At 40.8% G+C, this 23,787-nt stretch overlaps 1 protein-coding gene across 7 annotated transcripts in view; it reads right to left on the reverse strand.

Moving 5' to 3' along the window:
- Window positions 1–23,787, reverse strand: part of Lpp (LIM domain containing preferred translocation partner in lipoma) — a 596,469-nt gene that overhangs the window by 216,299 nt on the left and 356,383 nt on the right. For 6 of the 7 annotated variants that reach the window (XM_052159121.1, XM_052159118.1, XM_052159120.1 and 3 more), the window contains one exon: window positions 16,726–17,409. In XM_052159121.1, coding sequence (XP_052015081.1) covers window positions 16,726–17,409 — 684 coding nt within the window. Of the gene's footprint in view, window positions 1–16,704; window positions 17,410–23,787 lie in introns of those variants that run through there. The other variant, XM_052159124.1, reaches the window with a different exon arrangement.

Here is a 23,787-nt window from a genome sequence, read left to right on the forward strand (position 1 = left end):
CGCCAACCAAAGATAGATCTGCAAGACAGACCTGCAAGCGTACAGCAATGATGTGCGCATGAGTGCTTCCCTTGTATCTCCGCCCTTTCACTTGTGCATGTTATAACTCTATACACCTGCCTCTGGCAAAGGCTCGCTCGCTCGCTCGCTCGCTCAGCAGAGTCTCTGTGCTAGCATACTGGTCCTCACCCAATCTAATTTGGTTTTAATATATCTACACCACTGGGTTAAGCTGTTTCGAAAAAAAGTCACCGGGGAAAGCAAAATCATGTGATGTCTCATGTCTAAATTGAGGGCATCCTTTCCAGTAGGTAGATGACCTGGCTTGGGATAGTCTTGCCCATAACACCTTTAAATAACTCAGCCATTCCCACAGGAGGGCTATGCTGATACGGCTTGCTTCTCCACCACTGCCCTGTGAGGGGACAGTCACCCATAAGACTGTCTGTGCTTATCCTCTCATCAAACTACAGTGAGAACAGCTGGAAAAACTATGACACTACCAATTTGGGAACACTTACAAAGACACTTCGATGAATTGTACTAACAATATAGTAGGCCATGGCCTCAATGGCTTCTGTTTAGATTGGTGGATGTTCTTACATTATCAGACATCAAAGCCTGTATGCATTCCTGTCCTTCCCTGTCCTAAGTGACTCAAAATGCAATAAGCTGACAGTTGTATATGTCTCATTCATAAAAATTAAAATGCACACAGATTGGTCTGAGCAGGAATAATTATGCGAAGTATAAATATTCAAATGTCCCTATTGGTTCTGGTCACACTGGGTAATGCTGAGGCAATGAGTTGCCTGGGATGCATGCAAATGAGATACACTGCTAGACTATCCTCCCTCTGTGCCAAGGGAAGCTCAGACACAGGCTGACTGAGGGGATGAGTCCATAGATAAAAGGCAGACGGGGGACAGGAAAAAGGACAGATTCTGAGGCAAGGTCTGCACAGGAGGGAGGAAATGGGAAGAGGCGACTAGTGGGGCTGATTTTTCTTTTTCTATGGTCTCAGTACTGAGCACGAGGTCTTGGGAGAAGTTTCTTCAGATTGCTAAAGAAATAACTCGGAGTCCTCAGAACAGGTATCTGATTGGATATTGTCAAGCAGGGAAAGCAGGGGGCGTAACCATCGAGGCAATGAGGTGTCACAAGAGATGGGTGTCCCCTTGCATTTGTCGCATTTGTCTTGCAATTGTCTTAGACAAGAGAATGAAACCATTGCAACTGCAGAGCAAGTCCTTAGGAAGTGCTGTGACATCCGGCACAACTGTGCTGGGCAGCAGTCTCCTCTTCAGAGGCTCCAAAATATCAGCCAGATTCCCTTTAGTCAGAATAAAGGGCACTTCCAGGAGAAGTCTTCTCTGACCACTCAGCTGAATGAGCACAGAATCTGAGGCCTCTCTAACCGACCTTCATTATTCACTCCCTCCCCTCTGCAGCCAACACCATAATAGGTGTCTCAGCCCTCAAATGGTATATGCCGTACTACATGCACTAAAAAAAATAAATCAAAATAAAAGTGTAATGAAGCAATAAGAGCGAGCAGGAAGGAGAAAGTCAGAGAAGGAATGGCTGCGAAGCGAGGACCCAGAGACGCAAAGACCCTTTAAACAGACATGGATGGAGAGTAAAGGAATGGATGCAAGGGGAGAGGCACTAGGGTTGCTTATGAAGTCCTGAGTGGGGGCTGAGAAGGGTAGCCGTGAGGGCCTTGCCAGGAATTTTTTGTGACCATGTAATTTGTTAATAATCAAAAGAGAAATATAGAATTCTGCTGTGTGTGCATGTGTGTGGGTGTGTATACATGTATGCTTAAGTATGTGTATGCATGTGTATAAACATGCTTGAATGTGCACGTGTACATGAATGTGTGGGTTTAAACTAGAGGTCAATGTCAGGTGTCTTCCTCTATTGATGACATTACTTTTAAAGACTTGATCTCTCAGAGTCTGAGGCTAGGCCACAGCTACACGTTGGCTTGCCGACACAAGCTTCAGAGATACCTCTGTCTCTACTCGAATAACAATGGGAATACAGGTTCACACTGCCATCCATGTCTGTCCTTTATGTTGGTGCTGGCAATTGAACTTTGGTCTGTATACTTTCAAGACAAGTACTTGACCAATTAAATTATCCCTTCAACCCTGATTGCCTTTGAATAGGAAATCCTCAACCCTGACTCTGTGATTGAACCAGAAATCTTACCACTAAGATTAGAGTCAGAAACCAATGATTCCCTCCTTTTGTAAAGAGTGAGCCCCCTCTGCTCCCACCTCTGTTTTTCTTTCCGAGATGGGGTCTCACTGTATAGCTCTGGCTGACACAGAACTCTTGATGGAGACCAAGCTGGCCTAGAATTAAGAGATCTGTCTGCTTCTGCCTCCTGTGTGATAGGATAACAGTTATGCACTGTCATACCTAGCTATTTCTTTTGAAAATAAATATTTTTGGAAATATGAGAGAGGGGGGATAATAGAGGGGGAGGAGGGAAAGGGAGCGCTGGTGCCTGACTCAGGGAGCAGGATTGTCAGAGAACTCAGAGCTGCCTGCCACATGAGCAGCCCAGCCTTGTCCTGTGGTGAGCTTCACACACCCAGGCATTCCTACCCAGGCTTTCCAGCACACCCAAGGCCCCCTACTTGGTGTGTCTCCCATAGGAAAAACCTCCATGCTCTAGTCACAGGTCTCAGAAATGGTGGCTTTGGATACTTAGTCATTTATTTAATTCTTTTTCAAGCCAGATTTGTTTTGTATCAAGAGGAAATGTGATTAGTAAATGCAACATTCATTTTGCTCAGTGACTCTAAATTTCAGATATAAATGAGCTGGATATCACACCACATTTTAACATTTCATTTCCTTGCCCTTTTATGATGTATTCTTTAAATATGCAAAACGTTTCATGCAAAGGCACAAAGCAGGGTTATACTTCTGGAATTTCGAAAAAAAATTGTGGTCATTTGGGGCTTTGTCACAAGGTCTTCCTCCTCACTTGGAGATGCTGTGATTCAGGACACAGGCTGCAGAGTGTCTCACACGGCTCAACAATACTCTGCCCTGAGCTTCCAGGTGACCACCAAGACTCTCCTCTCTGTCATCCTGCTTTCTCTGTCTCACAGCCTACCAATCGCACGCAACACACAAATCTGCCTGGTAAAGGCAGACTAGACCAGCAGTTCTCAAACTTTGGGTGGTGACCATTTTCATAGGGAGGGGATCACATATCCTGCATATCAGATATTTACGTTACAATTCATAACAGTAGCAAAATTACAGTTACGAAGTAGCAGCAGAAATAATTTTATGGCTGGGGGGTTACCACAACATGAGAAACTGTATTAAAGGGTCACGGCATTAGGAAAGTTGAAAACCACTGAACTAAATAAGAAAAAGAGATTTTCTGATGTCCTCTGTTATAAAAAGAACTAAGAAGCTTGCCTGGCCATCATTCATTATAATCATATTAAGTTGGACCCTCATAGCTTAATGCATGAGGGCTTCCTGAAATCAAAAGGGAACTGATTTCAGAATCGCTGCAGAATTAGTGAGTGGTTTTTTAGCTTCCTTTTTCTTTTAAATGGTGGTAAAAATGTAATGGGTAAGGTAGGGCAAATAGTCTTTGGTACAATTCCCCTGAGTCTCAGTATTCTACAAAGTAAAAATTCAGGGTCTAAATAGAATCCACACACACATCCAGTCAAAAGCAGGAGAGGGCATCACATGGAAAGTGCTAGCACAACTGGGTGCTCTTCAACATTATCCCTGAGAGGTGCTCGCCTCTGTACTTGGGTTTCTAGCTTAGCACGGTCTAAACTCAATCATATCTGATTCTGGTAGAAAGGATCTAGTTCCTTAAAAAGTGGAGATGCTAGGGAAGAGGGGTGAAGCCAGTAATGAATCAGGAGGGGAGACAGGTGAGCTGATGCCTGAATCCTGAAAGCTTGCCAAATTCATACAAATGGGATTCTTTTTAAAACTAAATACATCAAAAAATATCTGGCATCTGCAACCAGAGTGAGAAAGACTTCCTCAGATCATAGTTTCATGGGCTGAGAAGTTGGGCAAAACAAAATGCCGGTGCTAACTGGTCCTTTTTATTCCTTTCAGCCCACCTGACCTCTGGTCTAAGGTCACTGAGGACACTGTTGTCTGCAAGCTAAGGGCCCTTCCCACTTAAGGGGAGTTTCCCTCAAGAAAACTCTGTACATAGGGCAGGGGTTGGGGGTGGGACACGCCCCTGCCATTTTACTCTCTTCTCCTCTGATGACAATGCTTCACAACCTCTCTTCTTCTGCCCCTGTAAATGCCTAGTCCAGGGGACCTGATGTCCCCCTTGTTTCTTTTGCCTCTGACAGTTTTCATTCCCAACTTAGAACTAACACACCCTGTCCTTTCAGTGTTGGCTCAAATGTCATTTCTTCAAAGACTCTCCCTCAGTGGACCACTTTAATCCTTAACTCCTGACACCACAGCCATGGAAAGTATCACCACAGCAAATTCAGTCAAGGAGTCTGACTTGGAGAGGGCAGAGGACTAAGGGCAAAGGAGAGTCAGGATGACGAGACAATTCATCATAAGACTATTTACACAAATCAGAGCAGGGATCCCTGGTCACCATTGTCTTACTGTCTCTCTACAATAAACAAATTAATATTAAGACTAGAGTAGGAGCTTAAAGAGAAATTTTATCATCTTCTGTGTAATCCTGGCACCAAAACACAATTGAATGTTCGTCTTTTTCCAAGCATGATCTTGCAACGTGCCTGTTGTCACATGATCAAATCGGCTCCTTGTTTTAACGCACATCTCTGTTCATATTTATGAGAGCTCATAAATCAAAAATTGGGTAAAGTTCTTGACCTCTGCCAGTTTTGTTACCGGTAGGAGGAAAATCATATCTAGTAAGCATGTTAATGAGATAGCAAGAGCCAATCCACATAAGCTCTTAGCAATGGTTCTGACAAAAACAATCAATACTGGCAGCTATTAATCCACAGAGCTTTGAAACAGTCAACAAGACTGTATCATTTAAAATCTCAGGCCCTATTTTTAGCCTAAGCCCAACAAAGTCTGAGAACAATTCGTCACATTGAAGAACATTTTATAATAAAGAGCACCTCCACATTTGTCACCGAACTGGAGGGCACAATTTGTCTCTGACTTGTAAATTCAAGACCAAGCAGACAGCACATGGAGTTATAGCAAAAGTTGAGACAAGGTATGAAAACATGGGCAATGCCTTCAGGAGGTGGGGATCATGTAAGGTGGCATCAGGGCTTGGGGCCTTTCCTACTTATCACTGTCAGGACATATCACAGATATCTGTATATATCACTTTCAGGAAGGGTGATTTTGAAATCAAGACTTGCTCATTCTTTTATTTTCTAATTTTTTTGAGAACTTGCTATATTTAAGTCACAATTTACTATGTAGCAGTTAAACACACACACACACACACACACACACACTCTCTCATGACACATTCCTAAAGATCAGAACAAAGAATAAATGATTAAAATACTAAACAAGGGGCTCAGGAGATGGTTCTGTCAGTAAAGTGTTTCTCCACATGCCTACGCACATTAGTTAGACACCCAGCACACATGGACAAGCATGGCATTGGAGAGCTGGTACAGGAAAGGAGGGTCCCTCCGGGCTTGCTGGCTATCAATTCTAGCAAAACATGCAAGCCCTAGCACCCAGTGAAAGACTGTCATACAAAAGCAACGTGGATATCTCCTGAAGAACACCACCCAAGGTTGACCTCTGGCCTGAACATACATGAGCACACACACAAATATGTATACACATTTGTATATATACACAGAAATTATATATACATATGGCATTGTATGCATACATTATATTTAAACATTACACACACACACACAAGCACACACACATACATGAATAAACCATGTTCAACAGTGATAAATATTACAGGGGAAAAGGAAACAGTAAAAGTGGATAGAGTCTTTGGGAGATGTTCTTGATGGAGTGGTGATATGAAGTAACATAGGAGTCATGTCCTACATGATGCAGAACAATGAGTCATGGGGAGAGCTGGGGATGCTGTTCTAAGAAGACGGGCAAAGCCATGGTCTGGATTCTGGTGCATGGCTGAATGTAAAGTGACTTGCTGCAGACTGGAGTGCAGTCTTGAGAGTCGTCAGTGGACAGAGACTTACGAGCATAGTTCTGCTAAGTTATTATTTTCTCCTGGGATACTGCTAGAGGGACCTCACAGTAAGTTAAGATAGCAGTAAAGTACCGTGGCTCTTATAAAATCACTCCAGGGAAGGACAGGATGAAAACAGACACGTACAGAAGTGAAAAGCAGTAAGAAGAGTCCACTAGATCCCGGTGATGCGATGGGGCATGGGCAGCCCACGGGCACTAGAGTACATGCAGTTACCCACGTTCTCTACTGCTTTAAGGAATAAATATATACACAGAGAGAAAAAGAGCAGTGAAAAGTGGCTTCAGGTTTCGAACTAAGCTTCTGGAAGAGAAAAGCCACCAGTTTTAAAGACTGGAGAACTGTGTGTACGAGGGGCAGGCTTAACAAGGGGAAGAGCAAGAAGTAATATTTCCATACTGACCCTTGAGAATGAATCAAATTTCCTCATGTCATCCCAGGAGTAAAACATCTCAAGTGAACCACAACCAAAGGCAGAAAACTGCAATGATACAGCGAACTGCACAGAGCTGGGCACTTTACTTTAGTGACTAAAACAGACTGTGTCCAGGCTGAAGATTAATCTGTTATGATACAAAGTAGGATCTGAGAAGAGCAGACCCAGAATAGAACTACAATGAAAACATAGGACATTCATCAAAAATGTGCATTACAAAGCCATGTGAGCAAATCAGGAATCCACAACAATCAATGAATACCATTCCGTTTATGATTGCCGTATTGATTTGCCAGGAGTGCCTGACTCATGCTAGGTTTTGATTGTAGCAGAGTTGTGATGTACATGCTCCCTGCTCCGGAAGAGCAGGCATTTCTACCTGGACAGAAAGTCACACGGCGGCACTTAGACCAAAGAGATGAGCCCAGGGCGTGTGAGGCAGAGGCAGGAGGACCCCCACGTTTGAGTCCTACCTGAGCTGCATAGAAGACCTCACCAAACAGTAGTGAATTAACTAAAAATGTAAAAGTTTTTCAAAATCAAATGGAGTTTGACAAATGTAGAGAAGCCAAGACCCTTGTATATTTCTTACATTTTTGGTTGTGAGTCTAGGCTTTAATGACTGAGCCGTCTCTGCATCCCTGTATATGTCTTGTCTGGACACTTTGGGCCACTGGAAAACACTGGAACACAGTCTAGCAGTCCCTCACAAGGTAATTCTACTGCTGGGTATGAGTGCCAGACAGCTGGAAAGACCTGCCCCAGAAATACACACAGGAAGTTGGAAAACTTCCAATGCCATCAACTTATTAAAAGGATAAATATGATTTAGTAAACCTGTGAGATATTATTCAATAATAAGAAAGAAAGAACTATTTATGTAAATAAAAATGGGTGATATTTGAAAATACCAGGCTAATGATACAGTTATATAAGACAATCTATGATTCAATATCAATAATCGGTATATACATTAAAGTTAACAGATTACTTACTAACTACAGTGGCTAAACTTGGGAGAAGACTGCTAAAGACATGAGTTTTGTTAAAGTGACAAGGAAGAGACTGTGCTGATAACACAATTCAAAACACACACATACACTACTTAAAGAATCCTCAAAATGCAAATGATCTTAATAAAGATATATACATTAAATATGTCCAAAGAGGCACAGAGCAAAGAATAAAAGTGACACAATGAAACCTGCCAGGCAATAAGCTAACTATATGGAAGTTGGGTGAGTGGAGAAACTTCATCAACACATTCATAGAAAAGCTGAAGAGGAGGAGGTCACTGGGCTTCGAGCCACAGGGGGTGCATAGGAACCATTCTGCAAGGAGTAGATGACTTTGTAACTTAAACTTTTATTACATTTAGTCATTTTATATGTGAGTGCTTTGCTTGCATGTATGTATAGGCACCACATGCATGACTGATTCCCATGAACATGAGTGCATCAGACTCCCTGGAACTACCACTTTGGTGCTGAGAATCAGTCCCTGGGTCTTCTGTTCTTCCATAGGAACAAGGGTTCTTAACCTCTGAGCCCTCTCTCCTGCTCCAATTTTGAAATTTTATTATTTACTTCTTTTCTCCCTAAAACATTCAATGGCAGCATATTCTTACTCAAGACTTAACAAAACCAAAACACCAAAAAAAAAAAAAAACCCTCAAAAACACAAGAAGTATGAGAGCATCAAGTAATTTTATTTACTTAATAATTTTATTAAATTTACTGAATGATTGATTTAGTGTGTGTGTGTGTGTGTGTGTGTGTGTGTGTGTGTGTGTGTGTGTGTGCCATAATAATCATGTTGAGAGATTTAGGGCATTAGGATCCATGATAACTCATTTCCCTGTTGTGGTATAAAGCAGCCATAGACATTATGTTGACAAGTAAGGATGGCTGGACTTAAAAGCTATAAACAAAGCCAAGGAGGGGTTTATCCATAGGCCATAGTAGCGTGATCATTTTCATTCTTAAGGCAGTGCTCCAGGAATTATTAGCAACATATTCTTCATTTTCCTTTTAGAGAGCACCTGCATCAGCTCTCTATGGTAACTGTTAGCATATGCCTGTCTTAAGGAGGACGGGGTAGCACGGTTATAAATGGGGTTTCCTCAGGTAAACATGTAAGTGACATCTGCTACAGTCCAGATGTTGAAGGCTGTCTAAAGGCTGCTTATAAGTTTGGTACCTAGTTTGATGCTATTCAAAGGTGAGGGAACTTTTAAAGACTGCGGCCTATTGCCAAGTCTTTCAGTCCAGAGAGTCATGTATCTGAAGGGCATTGTCAAACCCAAGTCTTTTCTCTCTCCTTCAGGTCCTGGTCATGGAGTGGTCAGGCTTTGTATTGGAAGCATATCTTTGCTAAGATGCTGAACAGGCCAAAATAAACCTTCAGAACCCTGAGTCAAAAATCAGGGGTTTTCTCAGTAAGCTGATGATCTTTGATATTTTTAGGATGGAATATTAAGTCCTTACCTAAGGTAATTCTATCAAACTGATGATAAAGAATACATGGGACCACGAATAGTAATAAAGGAAGAATACAAAGATTCCAACACACACTTCACAATTTGACTTCTCCGTAGTCCATAAACACACAACAAGAGATAAAAAGTCAAATATTTATAAAGACTCAATAAAACTAGTACCTATTATCTTCATTTTAGACTTAGGATACAGTTTTACCTTAAATCTTGACAGAATATTGTGTTAAGTCCCAAAAGTATCACTCTAAATGTAAGTGTCTAAATCATTAGGTCTAAGGAATATTTTATGTTTGGACAACTGTACAATGAGCTAATTACATAAACAAAGATGTCCAGGAATGCAGGCAAACTTCACAGTGGAAAGAACCCTGGGCAGGCCTTGGAGTGACTTAGCATTTCTTCTGTGTTTAGGGTTGGCAAGACACTAGAAAAGTTAATGCTGAACATGCTGTAAATGCTCACTGTATACAAACATGCTTAGTACACTTTATATAGTATGCTTTTTAAAAGTTACATGTAATTTTATACAGTTAAATTTTAAGTACTCTCTAGAAAAAATTAATTAATTCAAAAAAAGAAAAAGTGCCATATTTTCTAAGGAACATTCCTTAAATTCCAAGTAGGAAATAGAGCAAACACCATATTATTGGCTAAGAGTATTTATAAAAGTTGGATTTTCCATCTTTCAGAAATTCAAAGATCTAAAATAACAAGTAAATCTTCATTTTTGGAACAATGACACTTTTGGAATTATACTAGCTAAAAACAGCTGACTTAACTGGGCATAGCCGCTCCCACCTATAAATCTTGAACACTGAGGCGAAAGAACCTCTGAAGTTTAAGGCCACCTGAGTGACATGGTGAGACCTTGTTTCATCGCCTTCGTCTTTGTCTTTGTCCATCATCCCATCCCCGAAAGGTTCTCTTACTGTGGGAAAAACCCTCATAGTTTTATATTTAAATTATTTAGTTTGTATATTCACCACTGATCAATAAAGGGCACATTTCTGTTTTCTAAGAAGAAAACAATAGACTCTAGACTTGTCTCTGAAATTGGGCAGTATTAAAGTTTATCTTGGCCAGGAAGGAAATAAAATTCCAAAGGTGCATGTCAGTAAGAGATTTGCTTTGACATAGAATTTAAATGAAACAAGAGGATAAAATTAATAATTCGAAATGTGATTTTACTGTCAACACACAAAATCTGATGTTATTTAGTTTTTCAAAAACAGCAACACATAAAAAGTTTAGATGAAAAAATAATGTCACAAACCATTCTTAAGGTAGTATAGCACAGGGCACTGGATAATAACACTTAATATTGTGGGTAGCTGTGGGCTGCCTTGGAATGGCACAGGACCTATAGTTTTTAAAGAGCATCAGTTAGAACAGACATTTCTGAAGCTGTGGAGCTTCAAACTGGAGGTTACATGTTGGAGAACCCTGATGTTAGTGACAAGATGACAAGATGACTCTCTGAGGACTTCCTGTCTCAGTGGGGCTTCCCTTTCTCTGCCTGACTGTCTACAGAGTATTCCCGAACAACGCTGCCTGGCCTTATCAGAAGAATGACCTTGTGCAGAGTAGCATAGCTCAGCACAGAGATCCCACTCTGGCTTCCTGCCTGCATGACAATTAGGTGCTGTCTTATCATGACCCGAACTCCTAAGCCTATTCCTAGAACAATACAGTAGAGCTCTCTTACTGCAAAGGTCTCTGGAAGTCCATCTGTCTTGAACCCTGCTTCCCATTTCTGCTCCCTTTGTCTTCACAGGCCTGTTGCCAGTTCCCCCAGGGAGAAGGGAGACCCATATTTACCCTTTCATTACAAAGCATAGCACAAACATGCAAACAAACAAAAATCAAAACCATAAAAAAAGTGACGGTTAAAATGATAGAAACAATAGTTTCATGACTCCTAGGTCCATGACCTAGATTTAATCTTTCTTCATGAGCTAATATTTATTCTTCCTTGTTCACGTTATATTACAATTAAAATTGGAAAATGTTTGATGACACTTAAGACAAACAAATATGAATGGCCAGCACATGTTTTAAACACATGAGTAATCCAAAGAAAAATGTACACTTAAACCACAATGAGATAGGACTAAATACCATAAGAATGGCTAAAACCAGAAGACTGAAGACACCATGCACTGAGGAAGCCAGAGGTTTCTCTCCCTCTCAAGCATCCCTGCTAAGAGTGTAAACAGTATACTTAGGGAAAACCTTTAACACTGTCCTTTATCCCCCACTAGAGCTGGAGAACAAAGTTAGAGCCTGGAGCACATGGGGAAAGATCTCTACCACTGAGCTAAACTCAGATCTCAGAACACACAGACACACACAAACAACTTTAATGGTGCAGCTGAGAAATACAAAGAAAAGAAGACAGTGGTAAGTGAAACAGTATTGCCCTCACAGTCAGACCTAAGCATGCTTTTGGTCACGTGTACCCAGGCCCATTGTGTGCGATGGGCTGAGGACCCTCCTCTGTGACAAGGAGGGCAGCAGTGGAGATGGGATAACCAGCTTATGATGTCAAACAGTGTCCTTGAGAAATGTTAAAAAGGAAAAGCATTTCCAAGAAGGGGTCCTACTGTCTATCATTGATAAGAAAATCTCTGTGGGGCCCAGGGACTGGGAATAGAATTAAAGGGGACACTGCTCTTCACAGGTCTTCACTGGGTACTCTAGCCTCCTGCCTTAGCTTGCAGAATTTCTGCTGGATGTTTGTAAGCCCCTAGTTTGATGATGGTATTTCCCTACTGCTATTTGTTCTTTTTCTTAGAAGCTTTGCCTTGGGGACATTCTGCTGTGTCCAGGGCTCTCCACTGAGAACTCCCCCTGGCTGTCTTAAAGGGGTTTCCCCAGGCAAGTTTGGTTGGATGTCTTGAGCCCTTAATTTGATGATTTGTTCACTCCGGTTCCCATCTTCTCTCTTTTTACTTCTGCTTGCTAACCATATGATTAACTCCCTCTCTCAAACCTGAAGTATGGCTATCATGCATCTTTTGTAGGGTCATGTGTGACAATGAATGCTGGAGTAGAGGAAGTCTGGTTATAGGGATTTGAGGGGTGCTTCCCCTCGTCCTGTCCAGCTGCTGACCTCACTCGCACTGCACCACAGCTCACCACATGTGAGCTGCTGCTTAGGCAGAGCAGAGGCCCAGAAGGTCCATCTGCACAGATGTGCAGCGCAGGGCACCCAGTCATGCAACGATGCCAAGATTCATGCCCTTGCTACTCAGAAAACCTTCCAAATGTTTGCTAAGGCTTTCTAGGTGCTGGCCACGTGACACAAGGCAAGTGATTTATGAATGAGAAAAAGGAAAACTTGGGCCTGTGCTCACCTAATAGTCATGGATTCGCAAGGGTCACAAGGTGCTTTGCCAACTGGCCAGTGCCCGGAGAGCAGCTACTGATGTGACTCCCACTGGCCTCAAGTTATTGTTTCCATTCTGACCACCATGAACTATCTGATGGTAGCAGCCCACCCTTCTGCCTGCTCTCAATGCTACCTTACTGTCCCCCTGCTCCTAGGAAGGAGAGGCAATTAGCACCAGGATTTCAATAGGAATGGCTCTCTTTAATATACCAGCAATTCCTTGCAGTACACTTGATACATGCCACTGTAGGAAGCTGAAGAAATGTACATTTATTGATTCCATTGGGATATATGGAATGCTACTATGCCATTTTCAAATGTTTCCTCAAGCTTTATAGAAATTGTAGGTCTGGGAATTCCTTCCACACTCTTTCTTGCCTGAGCTATTTTGTATCTCCCAAGCCCCAAATGTAAATGAAAAAGTAAATAGTCTGTTGCACTCTGGTAGCTACCCAGCCCCTCCCTGTGTGTTAGGGGAGCTGAGGGATGGCTTGGCACTCTTTAAGGCAGCAGCATCCTGGAGGGCATTTCAAAGGCACGTGAATGGATTACTGATTTTAGAATTTAACATATACATTACACTAGGGGAATGGATCCCACAATGCTTCTAGGGTACATAGCAGCAGTGCCTTCACCCACTGTGGCAAATATCTGTCCCTACACAAGGGCTGAGGTATGACCAGAAATGGATGCAAAAGTAACTTTATCACTTTAGGCTTTAGAATCTTAAGGCCTTCAAGACCTTCAAGACCCTGACATTCATTGCTCAAGACCCTGGCATCCATTAAGCCATTCCACCTTATCTAAATGCTATAGGAAACACACCTGTAAAATAACCGCCCCCACAGAAACACAAAGTTAAAGTTTGCTTGTATAAATCACCACGGAGGAAAAGATCCTAGCATAGCAGACATGTGATGAGAAGAGAAATGTTTTCTCTCTGCAAAGGCTTGCTTCTGTTTCCCAGGGAACTGAGCTCAGCTTGTCCAGGAGGTACACTGTGGTCTGAGTATGTGGTTGCACACTCAGTATGCAAACTAACTGCTGAACACATTGTGAGAACACAAATCCAATCCTGACCCTGCCGGCCTCCATGTTATGACTTTCCTTCTCATTCTTCCCTCTTCTTTCCCTTATATTCCTCCTTCTATTCTCCTTTTCTTTTCTATATTCCACAATGTAAGAAAATTAAAACCATTGATCTAAAACACGGGGGAGAAACAAACAAGCACACAAACACCCCCAGTAGTTTAAATGTCAAATGTTCTGAAATCCTCAATGTATAGAAAGGTCACTGTTTAAAGATGCAAAAGCATCTTTTCCATTAGTACTTCAATAAATAAAAACAAACCAAAGCCCATGAGAATACTGAGCAGACTTTCCTCCGCAATCATTCAGACCATGGAAAGCTCCAACTCTTTGCAATTCCCTAATTAATTAGAAAATGACACTCTTCTTTACCATGGCTGAAAGTGTGACAAAGAAGTTGAGTTTTTCTTCAAACCGGTGAAAGGATATTAAGGAAGAATGCAGAGAGCCGCTGGGAGCTCATTTCTGATAGTTGAAATCACATCCCTGAGCCAAACAGACACAGTAATGAGAACAAAGGCCTCTCCCCACAGGTGCGTTGGATTCAGCAGCATCCTGCGCTGAGCTCGGGCCCACTCTCCAGCAGCAGACGCCCACCGGGAGCACACACTCAAGATGCCATGGTGTTCCTCAGCCCTTTTCCCTTCCCACAGCACAGACACATGGCTAAAACCCAAACTCAAACTACCCTCCTCATACTCGCAAGGAGAAGTACATGGCTGGCCTTTCATTTTTAATTTGCAAATTGAAAATGATGTGAAAATACATGATTCTGTTGAAAAACAAATAGTTCAGTTTTAAAATAGTGATATGCCATCCACTGAAGCCCAAGATCAAAAACAATATAATTAGTCATATTGCTCAAATAATAAGCAAACAAAAGTTTGACACCTTCTGGTGAGTATTTAATAAAATTTCCCATGGCCTAAGTAGGGAGGTGAAGTCATATCAACATGAGTGGATCAAGGGCACAGACAGGCCTTCCCTTTCGACAGTTTCAAATGCACAACTGGGATTTATAATATCCAGAGTCAAACCATGCCTTGCTTGTATAAGTACTTTTGCTTTCTCTGATCCCTCAATTGTAGAACAGTACCCCCCAGTCATTCTGATATTCTCTGTGTAATAATGTCACTTAGCTGTCTAGTGGGCCTCTATACATAAGGTGTCAAGTTATAGAGAAAGACACCAGAAATCAACCTCACATGTCAGGTTCACTCATGGAAACATGTATGTAAATACATATGAATACTATATGCATATATATATATATATACACACATATATATATATATTTTGCCCCACAAATAAAAGCTAGGTTTTGTGTTTGTTTTGAAAGAAGGTTGAACTACACAGCAAAGTCACATGGTCACATGTTTCTAAACACCACAGTACATTCCTCATAGATTAAGGCAGGGTCTCAACATTTGGTCTCTCTTGCTAAACTGGAACTTATACTGTTGCTACTCTCTCTAGGCTGTCTCTCTTGGTCTCTGCTTGCTTGCTGCTAGGACTGCAGGAGACCCAACATGAACACCTAGCTTTTAAGTGGGTTTGAAGATTGAAAATGTGGTCCTTAGATTTTACCCACAGAACCATCTTCCTAACCCTTGAAGAGATTTCGTTTATTAGGAGGCTTTACTCATATTCCAAAACCCACTTGAGTGAGTGTGTGTGAGTGTGTGAGTGTGTGTGTGTGTGTGTGTTTGTGTGTGTCTAAGCCTTATAATCAAAAATGATGAAGGTTAGCCCACTTTGATATAAGGTGAGGCTTGTGGATTCCACTAGCTTAGCACAGGTACTACTCAGAAAGCTTAGACCTTTAAGGAATCTGATAATGGCTTGGATCACAATGATGTAAGAGTAACTTCCATCTAAGATCAATGAGCCAGGACCAGTATATATATATCACAAAGGACTTTTTTTGGGCTGTTGTTCTAAAGTTGAGTATGATCTGTAATGTATGAGAATGACCTGTTATGAAACTGATAATATGAACAATTTGGAAGTGATTGAGAAATGTGTAATATTCTACTCAGTCCAGCACTTCAAATTACTATTCTGCTTCAGGGTAAAGAAGGTTCCTGAACTCTGGTATCTTCACAGCTCTTACTGAATGGAAAGAGAAGCTTGGTTCCAACCCAGGGGCTGAAAGCTCCATCAGTTTCCTCATCTAACCCTTTGTATAGCAATTCTCATTTGTTTTTCATTTCTTGCTGAGAGGGGACACACATGTTGTCCTGGGAGTAGGGGAAAGCCAAGTTGTGGCAAGTAGGGAGTGTAGTATAATTATCCAGTCAGGAGTCATGGAATACTGAATGAAAGGGAGCCCAAGCACACTGAGAACTTCATTCACAAAGGATTTCTAAACATTCTTAATAGAGTGAAAGACTGTAGAGTAAGACCTTTCTTAGAGAACACATGATCTGAAAAACAAGGGCCCATAAGCAAGCACCAAGGTCCCTGCTTCTTCCAAAAGGGAAGTAGCCTACCTCTTAGAGGCACTTGAGCACATAAATATATATGGAGGCCTTGGCTACTTTTTTGACCCTAGCAGCCACTGTGACACCAATGTTGCTTGAATTCTTATTACCTTAACATGGGCTCTGAAAGTCAGTAGCTCCTATGGTTGCCTTAGACATATCTCTTCTCCTGATCTTAAAATTTCTTGTACCTGACAAAACATTAGATTTTGCAACTATATCCAGGTTCCATGCAAGTGCAATATATGTGAAGACATTTCTGCACTACATAGCATAGTGTGCTGTAAAAAAAAAGAAAGAAAACAAAAACAAAATATAATCGCAGGAAGATACATTATTTTTGATTCCGCCCTTAGAGCAGACTTTCTAGACAGTGTTCATTCAGCTTTTGGGAAGATAATCCTTCCTTACTGAGCAACTGGTTGTAGCGGATGCTAAGGAGGAGTGATACTGGTACTGTGCGAATAGGATGACACTCACCTTTTTTGTTTCTCTGTTTTCCTCTGTGGTAGCATCTGCTAATGGAAGAACTGCACATGCATGTCTGTCTTTAATGGTGCTCTCTAGGGAAAGCAGTCATTTCCTTTTCTCTAGTGCCTATGTTAGTCGATCTCTTACCTTTGGCTGCAGTGATGGCGCACAGGGGGCTGGAACAGGGTCTGTGATATAGGTCTTCTTGGGACCACTGCTTGGATACACGCCAGGACGGTTCTGGTTCCCAGCTCCAGGAGTGGCATACCCAGGCTCCCGCTTCCAGGGGTTAGGTTCAACCTGTTGTCCATAAGCAGGATCACCTTCATTTCGGCCCCCGTAGCTAGGACCTGCTGCATAATAGGGTTCATAATAGCGTCCTTGGTTGGAAGTATAACCATATCCAGACTCAGGCTGATGTCCCAAAGGTGGAATATATGCATAATCGGTGCCAACACAAGTTGGAGGAGGAGGACACTGTCCCGATACAGGACCTGGCTGGGTGTTATAGCCACGAGGCCCTGGACCATATATTTGACCAGAGGATGGAGAAGACATGTAGTGTGGGCTGGGCTGAGCTGACTTCACTTGCACATTGAAGGTAGGCCTTGAAGCTGTGGATGCTGTAGTGTAGGAGGCTGGAACTGGCTGAGGTTGGGGTTTGAGTGGTCCAATTGGAGTCACTTGGATGGGTGCAGCCTGGGGTGCAGGCTGTGGTTTCGTTGCAGACTTCTTGGTTGCTGTCAGAGGTGGCTGGTGCGGAATGACCATTCTCTTATGTCCTGTGACAGGAGTAGAAACTGGAGGAGTGGCTATTGAACTACTAGAGCCCTAAAATAGAAGAGAAAAATAACAAAGATGATCAGCAATAAAAGAAAATGAAATGAGTAAATAGGGAGTATGGTTAATTATTGCTTGTATATTAAGGTGTAAAGTATAAATAATGTATGGTCCTTCTCTGAAGGAGTTCACTAACCCAAAAGTTGATTGTTCTGTGCAGTACCAGTAAACAACTGAATTTAAAAAAATGTAAGCAAACAAATTCATTTACAATAGCATTCTCAAGATTGTCACAGCAGGAATAAGCTTACTCAAGGCATAAACTATCTATAGACTGCAAACAAAGACAGTGATGAAAGGAGTTACATGAATAAATAAAAATAAATGCAGGTTGTGTCCGTGGACTAGAAGAGCCTTGATCACTCAAACAGCCTTCAGATCTACAGCAATACCTATCAAAATGCAGAAATAGAACACATCTATTTCAAACTCAAATGGAAACTGAAAAGATCACAAACAGTGGTTGGCTAAACTAGTCATGAAAAGAAAGAACATAGGTAGATTGCATTGCTGATTTAAAAATATGTTGTAAATGTTAATAATCAAAACAATGTAGCAACAAAACAAAGACAGAGGTTAGACGGAACAGGAAAAGGGGTCGGCAAAGAAAGAAACACATATAATAAACGTCACGTATTTTCTACATGAGTGCCCAGAACAAGCAGGAAAGAAGGTAAAGTATCTTTCATAAATTGTACTGAAAAACTGGATTTCTTTTTTTTTCTTTTTTTATTCGATATATTCTTTATTTACATTTCAAATGATTTCCCCTTTCCTGGATCCCGCTTCTCCGAAAGTCCCATAAGCCCTCTTCCCTCCCCCTGTTCCCCTATCCACTCCTTCCTGCTTCCCTGTTCTGGTATTCCCCTACACTGCAGCACTGAGCCTATCCAGAACCAGGGACCACTCCTTCCTTCTTCTTGGACATCATTTGATATGTTGATTGTGTCTTTGGTATTCCAAGCTTCTAGGCTAATATCCACTTATCAGTGAGTGCATACCATGGGTGTTCTTTTGAGACTGGGTTACCTTACTTGGGATGATATTCTCCAGCTCAATCCATTTGTCTAAGAATTTCATGAATTCATTGTTTCTCATGGCTGAATAGTACTCCATTTGTGTGTGTGTGTGTGTGTGTGTGTGTGTGTGTGTACCACATTTTTTCATCCATTCCTCTATTGAGGGACGTCTGGGTTCTTTCCAGCTTCTGGCTATTATAAATAGGGCTGCTATGAACATAGTGGATCACGTATCCTAATTACATGCTGGGGAATCCTCTGGGTATATGCCCAGGAGTGGTATAGCAGGATCCTCCGGAAGTGTCGTGTCCAGTTTTCTGAGGAACTGCCAGACTGATTTCCAGAGTGATTGTAAGAAATTGAAAAAGACCTCAGAAAATGGAAACATCTTCCACACTCGTGGATTGGCAGGATTAATATAGTTAAAATGACCATCTTGCCAAAAGCAATATACAGATTCAAAGCAATCCCCATCAAAATCCCAACTCGGTTCTTAACAGAGGTAGAAAGAGCAATTCTCAAATTCATCTGGAATAACAAAAAACCCAGGATAGCTAAAACTATTCTCAACAGTAAAAGATCTTCCGGGGGAATCAGTATCCCTGACCTCAAGCATTACTACAGCGCAATAGTGTTAAAAACTGCATGGTATTGGTACAGTGACAGGCAGGTAGATCAATGGAATAGGATTGAAGACCCAGAAATGAACCCACACACCTATGGTCACTTGATCTTCAACAAAGCAGCTGAAAACTGGATTTCTACAAACAAGAAAACAAGTTGGAGCCAACTAAAAATGACTCTGAAGATGTGACTACTCTAGGAAATAAAACATATAAACTTCATGAGAAGAGTCTTGGTAATAATTTAATACACAAAGCAGCAGAAGTACAGACAACAGAAACAAAATGAAGGAGAGAAATGACATCATATTGAAATGCTCTACACAGCAAGAGCAATGACATCATATTGAAATGCTCTACACAGCAAGAGCAATGACAACATATTGAAATGCTCTACACACCAAGAGCAATGACAACATATTGAAATGCTCTACACAGCAAGAGCAATGACATCATATTGAAATGCTCTACACAGCAAGAGCAATGACATCATATTGAAATGCTCTCACAGCAAGAACAGTAGAGTGAAAGGCAAGCACTGAACAGATGATTGTGTATCCAGTAATGGGCTAATCCTCAAAGATCTAACTAAGAAAGCTTCACAATGAAGAAGCAAACAGAGACAAATAAGGCCTACAGAGATAGCTCTGTGGTTAGAGCACTTGTTGCTCATTCAGAGGACTTGGGTTTAGTTCCTATGATGCTCAAGTCTACTCCAAGTACCTATAACTCTAGTTCCAGGGTATCTGACACCCGCTCCTGGCATCCATGGACACCAGGAACACGCAAGATGTACATGTATACATGTAGACAAGCAGACAGATGTCCAAAAGAAGAGAACAAAGAAAAGATACTTTTGAAACAAGTTTAGGTTTTAAAAATGACAAGAATAATACTTTTTAAAAAAGATATACAAAATATGAAACATTAAGAACATTGCTCCTTATTACCAATAATAGAGAAATGGAGACAAAATCCAAATGAGGAATCACATCCTTGTGAGGATCATTGATATAAATCAGGGAGAACTGGAAGAACAGCCTTGGCAAGAACAGTAGGGTGTCTCACATTTGGTGGGAAGGCACAGTGACAGAGCTGAAGGAGAACAGTGAGTGGGAAAGTTCTTGAATATATTAATATGGAACAAACATGACCTAGCATCCAGTATTACTGAACTATGGATGAAAAGAGAGAATAGGGTTTCCTTGTTCATTGTACCACTATTTATAACTAGAAAAAACTTAGACATCCATTATAAAGTGAAAGATAAAGAAAATGTGCTTATAATATACATATAATACATGAGTGCATGAAAAACAACCTAGGTACAATACAAATATTGTATTATTTTACATGAAATGTTGACTGAAAATAGTTAAGACTCACAAAATCAGAAAATGGGATTATAGTGGCAAAGAGCTGATAGGGTTTCTATTATTTTGAGGTAATACTATGACCAAAGTAAGTGAGGGAGGAATGAGATTATTGAACATCACTGTTCATCACTGAAGGAAGTCAGGACAAGAACTCAAGCAAGGCAGGAGCTGATGCAGAGGCCATGGAAGAATGCTGCTTACTTGCTTGCTCTCCTTGGCTTGCTCAGCCTGCTTTTTTATAGAACCCAGGACCACCAGCCCAGGGATGGCACCACCAACAATCACTAATAGAAAAGATGCCCTCCAGGTCTGCATGCAACATAGTCTTATGGAGGCATTTTTCATCAAATGAGACTCCCTCCTTTCATATGATTCGTGCCTCTGTCAAGCTGACATAAAACTAGCCAGCACAAAAGGGAATATTAAATAGGGAGTTCCCAATAAGTTGATTTGTTCTCAGTCAAGCAAGATAAGCTGTGAAGGTTCACTGTTTAACAGTTCACTTACTATCATCAATAATGTATTATACAGTGAAAGTTTTGTCACAATGGAAAGGAAAACACAAAGCTCTCCAGACACAAGCAAAAGGGAAGGTGAGGCCCTGCTCCTCACAGATGGCATGTACAACATTAACCCTGTGTTGTCTTGTCTGATTTGTACAGTGTCCTAGGGTGAAGGGCTTGTGTCCTAGGGTGAAGGGCTCTCCCTCCCTCCCTCCCATGTAACATAACAGAGCTTCATTAATATTCACTGAAGATGCTTGAAAATGAAGGGCAGAAAACTAGCACAGAAAAAGATTTGAGTCCCAGAAAAATCACACATACATGCATGTATAGATGAGTGTGATATTTAAATGTGCCTGATTTTCAAAATGAAAATGTTAAATTATAACAAAAATTCAAGAATTCATACCAAATTAAAAAATAAAATGAAATGTCAAAAATATATGCTTGGAACTACCAAATAATCCAATAAACAGAAAATATTCCATAACATGACTCTTCACTTAATTGAATATGTGGACCAGATAAGCATTGGCACAGTTTTCTTTAACTAAGAACATAAATATATACACTTTAAAATGATTCCTGCTCATTTTCATTTCATGTCCAATCAGAAAAAATATGTAAAACTTTGGAGGAAAATCATATACACCAAAATATACTAGTTTTAACAACACTTATGATAAAAATATCCAAACACGTGCCAGTGTACACGCAACAGAACACACAGCAGAAATACGGGAAGAGTGGAAGAGCTTGCCTGGAAATGCTTTTCTGTTTAAGTACTTAGCAAAGGAATAGATTTGGCATCTTCATAAACACTCCTGATTCGGTGGGGCTCTCCCCCCGTCTCCCCCATCCCGGTTTGTATCCTTCAACACCTGAGTCCTTTCCACTTTGATGTCAAGTTCAGTTTATTACCCAGTCAACTCCCTTCCTAAAACCCTCTTGTTTAGTCACCTTTATAGCTACATGGCTGATATCCAGTCACACCTACATATACGCGAATGTACATAAAGCTTGAAACTTAGGTTCTGCATATAGAAGAGATCATATGGTATTTCCAATATGGATGTAATGCCTCTGGAGTTGGGACCCTGAAACAACTATCATTCAAGGATTGTGTGTGTGTGTGTGTGTGTGTGTGTGTGTGCGTGCGTGCACACACGCACACATTAGCACATGCATGTATATCTGTGCGTATCAAGAGGAAAATTATTTCTAAGAAGTGAGGGCTATACTAATTCACTTTGTAAATGCAGTTTGGTTGGTATTACTTTTCAAATGGCATGGTTTTAAAGATTGGTCTGGACAGAGAAATAGGAGAGTGTTGATCGGAGAACAGGTGGAGGGAAGAGGGCTTATGGGACTTTTGGGGAGGGGTGAACAGGGAAAGGGAAAATCATTTGGAATGTAAACAAAGAATACAGAAAATAAAAAATGAAAGAAAAAAGATTGGTCTGGGGTGTGGCTTCACAGCTATCATCGAGAAAGTGACTTCTCTCAGGCTAGTTACTTAGGTACTATATACATTCATAGCTGAGTCTGTAAGATATTTGAAGTTTGATCTCTATGTTTTGCTGATGATGCATCATCAAGGAAAGCAGAGCTGATCCCCCTCTCCAATCAGTTTCACCTCTGTACATGCTACATTGACATTATTAACTAGGATAAGATATCTAATATTATAATTGATTTTTCTAGGTTCTATTTGCTTTTCAATGTGGTCTGTTACATAATATCAAGGTCTTACTTAACTGGGCATATATTTATGAATATGTATAGCATATGTGTTTTAATAATATACTGCATTATTAAAACACACACACATACACACACACACACACACACACACACACACACACACACACACACACATACATGCTTTTATTGAAAGCTATGAGGCCTACCTTCAGCCTGAAGACAAAGAGACTCTTCACCTATCTAGCAACATCAAAGATGCTTGGTTTATAAAAATAAATAACAAGTTTGCTTCCTAAAAGGAGAGTATAAAGTTCAACAAAAATTCTATATTCAATAGAATCTTGTAACTTAACAGAGAGTGAAATTAGGAATTTAAAATTAAGTCTTGTATCTGAGAATTACAAGTTTCCTAGAAAACTATATTTGAGACAAATGATATGTTAGGGAAGTTGGCCTTAAGTGAGGATGCTCCAAAACAGGACCAAAGAATAATAAAAAGGGACATGCTCAAACTAAGTATTGTTACAGAGCTCATACATACAGGATACAGGCTTCATGTATAGGCTCAGTAAGGTAAGCCACCAGAGTCAGAAAAGAAATTTGCAACCTGCACAGAAAGAACTATCACCTCCTCTAAGTTGGATTGAACTGGTGAGTGATGAGGAGGTATAGTTATTTAACACAGAAAAGGGAGAGTTGGAGAGGAGAGAAACCAGAGACACCCAGGCATCATACATTCAGGGGCCCAGAGGAAGATCTGTAGCCAAGAGCTATTGATGTCTTCTCAAGGAGCACTACCTGTGCACTTGGGCTTACAATAGATATGTTGACTTCCGGCTCAGTCAATGTTGATAGTGTCCCATAATAATGATGATGACAAATAGGTCTCTATTAATTTCCATTTACGGACCCTAGGAAAGTTTTTGTTTTTATCTCTTATTCAGTCTAAGGGTACAGAAAGCTGGATTAAACAGTTTCATGTCATTACAAATAATTTTCTAATTTTAACATAAATTAGTAACAATGAAAATAATCACCAAGTCTCCCATGGGACCTTAATCTGCTACATAATCTCTTTTCTGTACATTCTTTCTTTAGGTCCATATCTACAGCTTGTAACCTGATCAATATTGCAAAAATGATC

Source organism: Apodemus sylvaticus, chromosome 15, assembly GCF_947179515.1.
Source record: "Apodemus sylvaticus chromosome 15, mApoSyl1.1, whole genome shotgun sequence".
Classification (NCBI taxonomy): Eukaryota; Metazoa; Chordata; class Mammalia; order Rodentia; family Muridae; genus Apodemus; species Apodemus sylvaticus.